Here is a 12,130-nt window from a genome sequence, read left to right on the forward strand (position 1 = left end):
GCGGAAAACAAAGGAGAGAAAAAAAAAAAGCTACCAAAAAAGAAACAGAGACAGAAATTTAAGGAAAACACTGCAGAATGCAATAAGAGAGGAAAGAGATGCTGGTAATAGCAGAAAGAAATTAAAGTTTATGCGCAACAAAATGGAAAAAGAGCTTTCAGAGAGATCACCATTAGAAACACTTTGCCTTCAGTAATGCATCCACATCAGGTTTTGTGTAAGATTAGCCTGATTAAAAATGGAGAGGATTAAGGAAGATACATCCAAAGTGTCTGCTGTTGCTAGCTACAGGGCTCTGAAATGTTTGATTAATGAAACATGAATCCCAGGCTGATCCCACTGCTGCTGCTAGCATAGCTAACACTGGGAGTTTGGCCTGACACCATTACTCAGCAGGAGTTTGACCCACGTCGCAGAACCACCAGGCCTCATGGGGCCCGTTTCTTTGCTGCTATTCACTGTGAGCAATGTAAATGGCTTCACTTATCGGCCCACCTGCTCTAGCAAATGAGAGGCCATGATGACATGGCACAGCATGAAATGAGAGGGAGCTGATAGATACAAAAAAGAAAAAACAGAAAACAAAAAAACCAAACACTTTTCATAATGTTATGCCCGTTTCAATAAGCAAAACACCCTGTCAGGCTTTGAATGTCTACACTGGCTGCCTGCCTGACACTGCCTAAAGCAGGATAAAGCAGAATTTAGATGAGAAAATAGCCGCAAAACATTTTGGGTTCACCTTCAAAGAGGTCACTTCACTGAGGCTTTGGCATCTCTGCTCACACTGCTGCAACGCTGTGCAACAAATCCAGATGAGGGCTTTAAGCTACGCGCTAAATCCTGTGTATTCAGTCTTTCCCCTCTGATGGGGCATGCAGGGCGAAGCTCACTGACTCAGAAGACATTTATCCAAGGTGAACGACATCAACACGGCCTGCGATGACTAATATCTTGTCCACTGTGCTTAAATAAGCATCGACTGCATCTGGCATGTCAAAGGTCAAAACATCAGTTAAATTTTTTCTTTTTCTTTTTTTTAACAAAAATTTTGCAGGGCTGATGAAGTCAAAGCACTAATTTTCCTCCCTCCCTCCCTCCCACACACACACACACACACACGCACACTGTTCTCTCAGCACTCCACTTTAAGATACAGCAAAGGGTGAAGGGTGAAGTTCAGCCCATGCACAGCAGATTGTTTTTGTTGGCCCAAGCTCTGTTATTCACTCATCCGCTATGGAACTAATGTCTGCTTTTTGTAGGTTTTCTACATGAGGGAGACACTCTCAGGTGCCAAGAGAAACATGACCTAAATAGGTTCCACTTGGAGTAGAAAATTACATTATTTGTGTATACTGGGATAAGAGTGGTGCGTAATTGCAAATGGGGCCCTAATCAGAATGGGAGTGTTGGGAAATTCATCGGGATACTGTGCTGGAAAAGAAAGACAAAGTTTTGAGGAGAGGGAGATGGGTTCATGTAGTCTACAGTGATATGGCTGATGAAGCAGAAGGCTGGATGAGACACTGACAGACGTCACCAGTCTGTACACAACCATAATAGAGGGTTTGTTACATAAGGTGTTTGGACCCCCGAATATGCATAATGAGGGCTGAGTGAGCCTAAATCTCACTGTCTCCAGTGAGTTTTCTTTCTCATGACATCAAATGGTGAAAGTTGTACTCAGACTCTTTACTTTAAGCTACTGTTTGCAAAGAATGTTTTGGATTATGGCAGAATGATGTATAACAGCAGGAACAGGAATACAAATAATGTGTAGTTATTATATTTAATAACCATAATCGATCTGATCTTAATCTGAGCTCACAAATCAAAAGTTGGAGATCAAAACTGTAGATTAAATTCAATCAAATTGAAAATAAAATGAAAATATCGGGGACGTGGAAAATAAGATATTGAAATATGATAAATTTGTAAAAAATCAGTACATTCTCTTCACTATTATAAAAAAATAATGATTATACATTATTATTCTTTCTGGACTTAACTGCAGATTAATCAGCTGTAAAGAAATCATTCACATATTTTTAGCTTGAAAAGATATTGCAATATCATTACTCACCTGGCTTGTTTACACATATATAAGAAACAGTGATTTAGATTGTGTCATGTGCCATGTGTACCACTGTGTATAGCACTCCCTCTTTCTTTAACAACAGTATATGAATGTCTGGGACGTGAGGAGAGCAGCTGCTGGACTTCTATATGCTCAACAGTCCCGGATCTTCTTCATCATATTTTTCATATCATAACGCGCCAAATGTTTTCAGCTGGTGAAAACTGCAGACAGGCCCATTCAGCATTTGGACTCTTCTACTATGGAGCTATACTGAGTTAATAGATTCAGTATGAGGTTTAGCATGGTCTTGCTAAAATATGCAAGGCATCACTTATAAAAAACCTCATCTGGATGGACGCATGTGCTGCTCTAAACCTGTAGAACTGTTCAGCATTGATGGTGCCTTTCCAGATGTGCAAGCCGACAATTTCATAGCTGCTAATTCACCCCTATACCATCAGAGAATGGTATATGGGTGCTCCTTCTCCAGGCTCTTCAAAAACAATTTCAAAATTCTGATTTCTGACCACAGAACAGTTTTCTACTTTGTCTCAGTCCATTTTAAACAAACTTTAGCCCATAGAACACGGTAGTGTTTCTGGATCATGTTCCCATATGGCTTTTTCTTTGCATCACAGAGCTTTAACCTGTATTTGTGGATGGCATGCAAACTGTGATTTCTGTAACTGTTTATGAACCCATGCTGTGATTTCCATAATAGAATAATGCCACTTTTTAATGCTGTGCTGCCTTAAATTGAATTAATGCCATTGAACCGCACTTTTGTGATGTAGTTGTTTTGCAGACTGGTGAACCTCTGCCCATCTTTAATTCTAAGAACATCTGCCTCTCTAAGACCCCCTTTTTATACCCCAACGTATTGTTGATGAGTTTCAAAATGTTCCTCCAGCTGTTACTGTTTAGTGCCATTTACTTTTCCAGCCTGTCGCAATTGGGTTTGTACTTAATACCCAACTGATGCTCCCATCTTTATCAACAAGACAGGACTGAGCTATCGCAGCAGCTGCACTAGTCACCGTACTCAACGTGTAGTTTTTGCTGCGCCGTGTCATGTCTTGCATGTGTAATGCATGTGGGCATCCTTCTTCTTTTAAGTGTATCCCTCACCCTTCACTTCTTGAAGAATTACAACCTACGCTACCTACACAGTTTAGCATTGCAGTACTTCCACTGTCCCCTTTGTTACACTATTAGAAAAAGTTACTGCATATTAGATTATCTGTATGTACATGCAGTTCAGTTGGAAACAAGTGCCTGAGGGTCGATCTTTATTGCAGTTTTCAGTGTTGTAGCAATGCAGAGGCATAGGGACAACTGGATAAAGAGGAGACATTCTGGAGAAAACTCTAAAAAAAGAAAAGTGATGCTGATGCTGAGGTTTATTTTGAGCTGTTATAGCTATCATTTAGAAGCCCACCAAGTCCAGTATGCCTCCAGCATCAGTGTAAATGAATAAAGGGCTGTGATGTTGTCACAATTGGCACAAGTGACAACCGTTGCGGTGACCACAAATGAGGCTTAAGGAACATTTAAGACTGGTGATTAATTTTACTAGTTAATATGCTAGTAGGTAGTTAAATCCATAATGCATTACAATTTTAAGCTGATTATACAGTATTTGGCATGTAAAATCTTAATCTGCAATACAAGCTGCACGAGCTGCCAAATAGTGTTTAGCGGATAAAAAAAAAAAGTACAATATTTCTTGTTAAATTGTAATTAAGAACATATAAAGCAGGATGATGTCAAACTATTCAGGCTCAAGGACCTCGGAAATGTGCCAGTATTTGGTAGCACTTCCCTGTTACGACTGTAAGCACTGAGAAGAGAGTGACAAAGTATTGTATTGATTGAAACCTTGATTGAAATTAACCTAAAACATTCATCATCACTGAGACACAAAGACACCAATACATCACTAAAAGCACCCACACTACCTTTAATCTAATTATGCCACCACAGGAATCACCGAGAACGATTATTCACCACTGAGTTAATTTTACATAATAAAAGCAAATAAACCCCACTGACTATCAGTGGTATTTGCAGCAGGGGAAACGGTATACCTTCCCAGTAATGGAGCGGAAAAGTAGCTGGTGCTGCTGCTGCCAAACACACCACACAACAAGAGGCGTTCTGGCCCCGTTAACACAGGGAAACATATTTCTGTCAGCACTCCATCAATATTTATGTTAGAGAGGCCAAGTAAGAAAAAGGCAGCAGTTAAAGCAATCGGCAGCAATGTGTTCTTGTGTCTGAGCCCTGTTGCCACGGCATTATGTCAAAAACATTAACTGTAACACACAAACAGAGGAGTGCGTGAGCACGCCCATGACACAAAGCAGGCCAGCGCTAAGGCAGCAAAGATGGGAATAGGACCGAGGTTTTAGGCAACGTCTTATATCAAAAAATAAACATTTTTAAAAATGCACAAAAGCCAGTGTTGCTGCTTTAATTTATCACTGCAATTATGATTCAGCATCTGTTCCTCTTAGCGTGTAAACAGCTAGTGCTCGGGGAGCGGCTGGACGGCCAACCTCTAGAGACAGGCCGCGGATTGCTCTGAGGTGTTGGCACCGTGCCAAGCCAATTTTGCCCTGTCCTTTCAGATCCTTATCAAGGGCGGTAATAACAAAAGGTAAATCACAGCCTCTATGAGTGAGTGAGAGAGCGCGTGTGTGTTTCCGCACGCATATTTTACATCTGTTCCCGTGGAAGTGGCTGTGCTGCATGAGTAAACGCATGCATATTCTGACGAAACTCCTCATGCATCAGCATATTTCTATGTGGATTTTGACTGCGTGGGCTTAGTCGGGCTCTGACTGTGTGCATGTGGGTCAGTGCAACAGGGCAGTCAACAGCTAATCAGACATTAGATGCACTCCCCTATCCTTTGTGCACACCTTGTGAGCAGGCAGCAGTCGTGAATGAGGGTTTCTTCCACGTAGATGCCTCGGTCTTCCTGCGTGGTCACGATGTGCCCGTTATGACGCCACAGCAGCTCCACTGATGGGTCCAAGTAGGAAGCGGTGCACTGCAGGGGGAGGCAGTCACCATGGAAAACAAGCTGCCTCCGGGAGGGGATGAGCTGAAACAGGGGCATCTCCAAAGGTCCATCTGGAACACGAAGAAGATTTAAAGCAGAATGGTTATGTTGTAAAGCTTCCTTTAGCTTCTTTGAGACAGGAAAAAAGCCAGAATGGAGATTTTCGGGGAATGGAAGTTCTACAGACTCAGCATCACATATGGATTCAAATCAGGCATCAGGTCTTTCCACATATTCCACCACAAGCACAAGCATTCTTCTCGGGAAAACCAAACACGCATGCTCCTTAAAATATTATAAACACACAGAAACCTTTTGTCAAGGTCACACCCCTCCCCCATCCTTCACACACTGTTGCTCAGCGAAACCAACAGGAGCTGATAAAGTGACAGCCTAGAGTGCTCCCCTGGACTCTCCTTGACACCTAAAATTTTCCACATAGGAAGCTGACAATAGCGCCAGCAGCTGGCCAGGTCAACAGGCGCTTTTGCCAAAGATTAAAGGCTACAACTGGGAGGAGATTAGAAGCCATAGGAGTGTTTAGTCTAGTGCCAGAAAATGGACCTGATTTTGGAAAAATGATTGATCTAAGCATACTGTTGAAATATGATATACAACACAGTGTAATGTCTCTAATCATACTGAACCCTTGGAGATCAGTGCTGTCTATTTTGCAGGGCATGGATTGGTGCCTTGACAGCTCAGTGCACTACACTGGGAACTCTCTCAGAGCTTGAAACAATAAAAAATATCTGTGAATAAAAAAAACATCCAGTTAAAAAAATCATGTAAATATAAACATAATGTAATAATTAGAAAATCAAGGTATTTTATTTTTATTCACGTTCCTTGCACATGCTCCAAAGAGCAACATAAGCAGGCACTTTGCCTGCAGTGTGTCTTTTGTAATAAGTTATATATGCTGAAAGCACCAGACACACAATTCAATTTGTGGCTCATAAACCCTTTTTATTGCTCGATGAATTGGTTTGAAAGAGGAAAACAGTGAAAGATCCATGTTGGGTGGTAGCAAAAGGTCTAAGTTCACAAGCTGACATTTCCCTTGAGTAGCCTTGAGTAGCTAGCAATATTACTTATTGTAACATAGAACCCACAGGGCAATCACAGCTATTAACACAAGCAGAGCCTTGACCTCAGCTTTCTACATAAGTAGTTTATAATCATAGGTGTATAATTAAAAGTGACACGCTTTTGAGAGTGACTTTAAAAACTGGTCACTAATATTGCCTCCTCCATGGCAACATCTCAGTGTAATTGCTTGATGACCCTGTTAGATTGTCGAGACTCTATGACAGTAGTGGCAGATGAGGCTTTACTATCTCCTCTGCATGAAACACAACAGAAACAGCATGGGGGCCATTGACTGTTGACTAGTCTGGTGCTAACACTGTTGAAACAACACTTTGAGGCAAGGATCAGAGTGTGGCTGTTTGCCTTTGGCCACTGGACACTGTCAGAGCAAAATGTAATTGTTGGCTGTGGGTTTGGGAGTGTGTGTAGGACAACCAAAGGAAGTCAGGGACAGGGACAGAGACATAATTATATGTGCAAGAACTAGGGGCATGTGCACTGGAGCCGAGTCTGTGAAATAAAAAAAACAGTACAATGCTTTTGAATTAGCAGTGCCTTAGCACCAGATTATATGTATGCATCTTCTTTCACATAAATCCTATGTGAAATATACAGTTGTGGCCAAAAGTTTCCATACACTCATCATGTGCATGAATGCAATGGTAATTTGGAGGTTCTAACAATTTCCTTTAACTGGTATTTTTCCAGCAATCATCATCTTTAATGATTAAAAAATAATAATTGGGTGCTCATGTTTGATTTTATTTTGGAATTTCTCTAACCTACACAGGGACACAACTATACATAGAGACTGAAATATACACATACGGTCATCTTAATCTTTTAATAAGTGGTGATGAAGGTGTCAATTAACTTTTCATTCAAGACTACAACTGGAAGATTCTCTTTGCTAGCATGAAATTTACTTGTTTGACAGGACTCATTGGATTCACCAATGGTCGGGAAAATGGGAAAGTCCAAGAACCTTAGTGAAGGAAAATTGTAGATTTACACAAGGTCTCTTGGAGCCATTTCTAAACAACTGCAGATTGTCAATTGCAGGTAAGTACTAGTTATTCAGATATGCCAAGATCTGGAAAATGACTAACTGAAGAGCCAAAAATAAAAATCGAGTTAGTATGATTCTAATCATCTTGAAAGTTTAAATTTGATCTTCAACCCAGGCCAATCTGTAGTGCTGATAGTGTTTCATTATGCGTTTTCTGTTCAGGTGTATTTTCACTGCACTGGCACTTTATTGGGATCATTTTCATGCTATATAATGAAACCATTGCCAATTAGACAATTTTCAGACTATACTGCATGATGCACCAAAATCTGATGGGACTTTTCCTAACTCCATCGGTTTAGACAACATCAACTGGCTAAAATGCAGCCATCACCCAGCTTCCACCATGTTTTACAGATGGCTTTAGACACTCAATATTGGACCGCTCTTCTTGACCTCCTCTCTAAAAAAGATCATGGCGCAGCTTAGTATGGCAAAGTTGCATCTAAACAATACACAAGAATTCTGGAACAATGTTCTTTGGTGCAGTGACACCAAGATGGAAATCTGTGGACATACTGCACAGCTCCACTTTTGGTAAAAACCAAGTCATTGAGCCAATCATGAACTCCTCTGTGTACCAAAGTATTCTAGAGTCAAATGTGATGCCATCTGTCCCATATGGAAAAGATATATATACATTTTATAAAGTTTGTATCTGTATTGTGTGAAACTTGTATGAAAAGCATACAAGAGTGAAAGCAGATATAAGATCCCCTGAAAAATGATATAAATGAAACTTGTATGTTTTGGATACTTACTAAAACAATATATGAAAGTAATGAGAAAGTGGCCACTTTCATGAGTAAATCATATAAGCCTTATATGATTCACTATATGAAGTAGGCCACATCTTATGCAAGTCTTTTATGTTTTTACTATTTCTTTTCCATACGTCTGACAGCTAAAGCTTAACTGAAGCTGGCTCACTCAACAGGACAAAGATCCTGAGCACGGCAGTAGGTCTACAACAGAATGGCTCAAAAACAAAAGGGTCAATGTCTTGCTATGGTAAGGTCCAGACCTCAAATTCAACGTGATTGACATGCTGTAGTGGGATTTTACACTAGATTTTAATGTAGAAGTCACTTAAAATGTGAATGTCCAAGTCAAAGAGAGTGAGCGAGACAACAGAAGATTTAGCCGTTTTGTGTCAGTAGGAGTTGTGTCCTGGTTCAAGTCATTCAGAGCTCTTGCTGCTGCATCATTCAAATGCAAATTCAATTCATCAATTTAAGAAATCATCCATCCATTTTCTTAACTGCTTATCCAATTCATGGTCGCGGAGGGGCCTGGAGCTTATCTCAACTGTCAGTCCATAAGAGGAGCGGTACACCCTGGACAGGCCACCAGTCCATAACAGGGCTATTTGAGCAATCGTTTTAATTTAGCAATTTTTAAAGTATAGACCAACCTCCATATCCCCCATTTGTTATGGATCATTGCCCCCCTAGAGGATTTATTTTCTTTATTGCTACATTTACTGTATTCATGCACAACTGAATTGGATTCAAATCCACATTAAAAATAAAACAAAATAAAACACGCAGATATTCTCAAACACGTACTGTCTGTTTGTATAGTCACTTCATTATCCCTTTCTCAAAGCAACTGGTTTTAAAAGAGGTGCATGACTGAACTTCAAAGACTTGTATGACAGACTATCTTGAGGTATATTTCATGATATTTTTGCATCATTAAATTATTGGAGTCACACCACAGGCTAAGAGAAGTAGTGCTGCACGTGAAACTCAGTTTAATGACATGATACCCGTGCAGTTGCACTACTGTGTCATCATGCAATAAAAACCGCTAAAGAAAGCAGGGTCTTGTTGGGCAGTGTATAACATGCCGTGTTAGTTTTGCACTTTATGTCTGGGCTGTTGTGCTCCTCCTACCAGGGTTAAAGAACCAGGAGTCCATCAAACAGACAGCCCTGACCCCAACACAGGAAGCACCTGATCTCCTAAGGAAGCCGCGTGCACTCTTCCGTTCCCCCTCATTTGCAGGCAGCACCCGACTTGTATCACCGGAGGGATGAGAGCTTGTTGCTGGAATGTATGGTATAAACATCTGCAAACCATCAGGCAGGAGCCGTTGGAGAGAGAAACAAATTTGTCCTCAGTGACAAATTTTCATAAAAACAATGAGGGGATAATCTCATTTTAAGCATACTTTTGATTCCATGTTTGAATTTTATTATATTCCAGGTCATCATCATTCTTGATAGCAAGAATGTGGTATCAGGTGCTGAGAGATAGTCAGGTACTTGGATGTACATTGCTGGAAAACATTCCTTTGCAAACTGTAGCCATATGAAAACAGCAATCATCAAATGACATTTAAAATATGACTCTCAGAGCACTACACAAGTTAATGGATAAGGTACTGTAAGATAGAGTTGTACTGTGGACAAGTGTATGAAGCCAAGCATGCCTGAGAGCAGGACTTTATCATTGTAATTCCATGATGGATGCTTTAGGGCCTAAAAGCAGTGCCTCCTGTCTTGCCACTGGATTCCACTCATGGCTCTTTGTCCACTGACTATGCAGAATTACTCTGTAATTGGTTTGGCTTGTTCTACGTAAATGAAAAACACATACAGTTAGGATTACATAGAATTTCTCCAGAATGTCTGCATTGCAGTGTCTGGATGCAACTGCAAAAATGCAAAGAGAGATATGTATTCTGCACATGGGCTACATTAGTTTTTTTTTCCTTCTGCAAACTATTTGACATCGTGCATACAGTGCATCCCAATGTAATGCCCCTTTGCATTATATATACACATACACACACAGACATACACCAGCACTAAACAATGATTTTTCTCATTCCAGTGCAATATCCCCTGTGCGAGCCAGATGTAAGGAGAAGAGGAGGATGATTCTATCACATATGAGATACAATTCCCCTGTGGACAGCAGCACGGAGCAGGGAGATAGAGGAACGGAGGGAAGACAGAGGGAGGCAGGGGGAGGTTGCCTGTCTGTAACCAGTCTTTCAGGAAAGAAAAAGAAAGCAAAGACTCGTGGATTTTTCTTCGCTGTTGCTAACAGCTTCCAGTCAGTAAAGAGAGCATTTTTATCTGCTTAAAGAACTCACTTTGATGCCCCCACTGCTGATAGACAACATATCTGTCCTAATCTTTTAGCCTTTAAACTCATATTTGGTCTTTAAAAGTCCACCGTGCATGCCAAAATGACTTTTCCACAAATTTAGCAAGCTCCCCAGACAAAATCTCCAACAGCATGCAGTGCAATCAGTTTTCTCTGTGTAGACATTTTTGCACTTTGCAGTTCCAGTTACACTATAGCCTTCAACCACTGGCTTCTACAGAGTGAATAGCAGGTTTTTCTGAAGGTCCTTTGGCATCAGCGTGTGAGTCAGGGAAAACAATAGAGCATTTATTATTATTTGAGGAAAAGAGAAACGAGCAAATCTTGGAGCTCCTTCCTCCTTTTAGGGATACCGATGCCGGATTTACAGATGAATGAGCGGTGCCTAACACAAAAACACCTTTATGAGACAATCTTTGCCTGCAATTTTCTGTCAAGCAAATTTGCACTAAATCACTGGCTCATGTTAAGCTTGTCAAACAGTTCACAGTAGGTGGAGAGATAACAGCGGAGGGGGAAACCTATCATCCAAATAGCTCTACTTAATCATGTTTTCATGGGTAAAACACTTGAAAATGCAGCTTTCATGACATTAGAGGTTCTTGTTATGAGAAGTCACCAAAAGCAAACCTGAAAATGTAAAGCTGTCAGACAGCCAAATTAAAAATATGATGACGATGTTAGTTTTTTTTCTCATTATCAGAATAAGCTGAAATTCTTATAAGACTGCCCTTATTATCTGAAAATCAACTAATTCTTATATATTGATATTTATTTATTCATTCAGTCATCACAGACTACACAGAATGTGCAATACAATTAATATAGGAACCACTGAACATGTGTATAGATGCCTGGCCTATGTTCTTATCATTAAAGCTACTTTCCAAGTAGAAAATGAAATAACAGCAACAAGAAACAGACAGCAGCAACAATATTATCACAAGGAACCCACCAAAATATATTTTAGCATTCTTTTAAAGACCAAAACCATTTTTATGTTGATGTCAACATCATTCCACAGTTTAACCCCAACAACTGAAATATGTCTTTGTTTAGTCTTTCGCTTTGCTTTTTTCCCTCAAGTCGTATTTACTCTTCTGTAGTGAAAAGAAACTTTATACAAAGTTTGAGAGTAACTTTTTTCTTCAGATTTTGCTTTAAACATCGTTTAAAGTAAACCAAATTATTACATTTCATAATATGGGACTTTCGAAACAGTGGCTCAGTGACCTACATTGCTTTTTCTTTGTAACATATGCATCGTTTATGAAGACCCAATAAGACTAAAAGTGGACCTCAAATCAGAATAGCAGAGTGCAATCTGGATTGTAGAGGGTAAAGAAAATGTTACCTTTATTTGTGTAGCATTATTTAAGCAAACTTGTTTCACTTCAGTGTCTCCACATCTGTTTTGTTGCCCTTTCTGGTCTTTGTTTCACAGTGTGTGCAGGCAGACGTGGAAACAAGCGGGCAGGGGAGACCAGCAACACAGCAGTAGTCTGTCATCATGGCGATGGGCTCAACAGCATAGCATGGCCACTCAGAGTATTTACAATGCTTGAGTGAACGTTTGTAACTGCTTTGATTGCAGTGTACAGAACATTTCTGGTTGTAAATTTGAAGGTAGGAGGAGGTTTCTTTTGTGCTCCAGCGCCACATCCAAGTGCCCTTTGTTATGTGGTACAATGCACTTTTGT

At 40.2% G+C, this 12,130-nt stretch overlaps 1 protein-coding gene across 1 annotated transcript in view; it reads right to left on the reverse strand.

Annotated features, from left to right (window-relative positions):
• The window catches only part of adgra1b (adhesion G protein-coupled receptor A1b), a 199,487-nt gene that overhangs the window by 136,331 nt on the left and 51,026 nt on the right, over nucleotides 1–12,130 (reverse strand). The window contains exon 7 of the mRNA XM_085428849.1: nucleotides 5,008–5,221. Coding sequence (XP_085284975.1) covers nucleotides 5,008–5,221 — 214 coding nt within the window. The remainder of the gene's footprint in view (nucleotides 1–5,007; nucleotides 5,222–12,130) is intronic.

The sequence above is a fragment of the Rhamphochromis longiceps genome, linkage group LG13 (assembly GCF_057381845.1).
Source record: "Rhamphochromis longiceps isolate RC_006_pf linkage group LG13, R_longiceps_female_GT1.1, whole genome shotgun sequence".
Lineage (NCBI taxonomy): Eukaryota > Metazoa > Chordata > Actinopteri > Cichliformes > Cichlidae > Rhamphochromis > Rhamphochromis longiceps.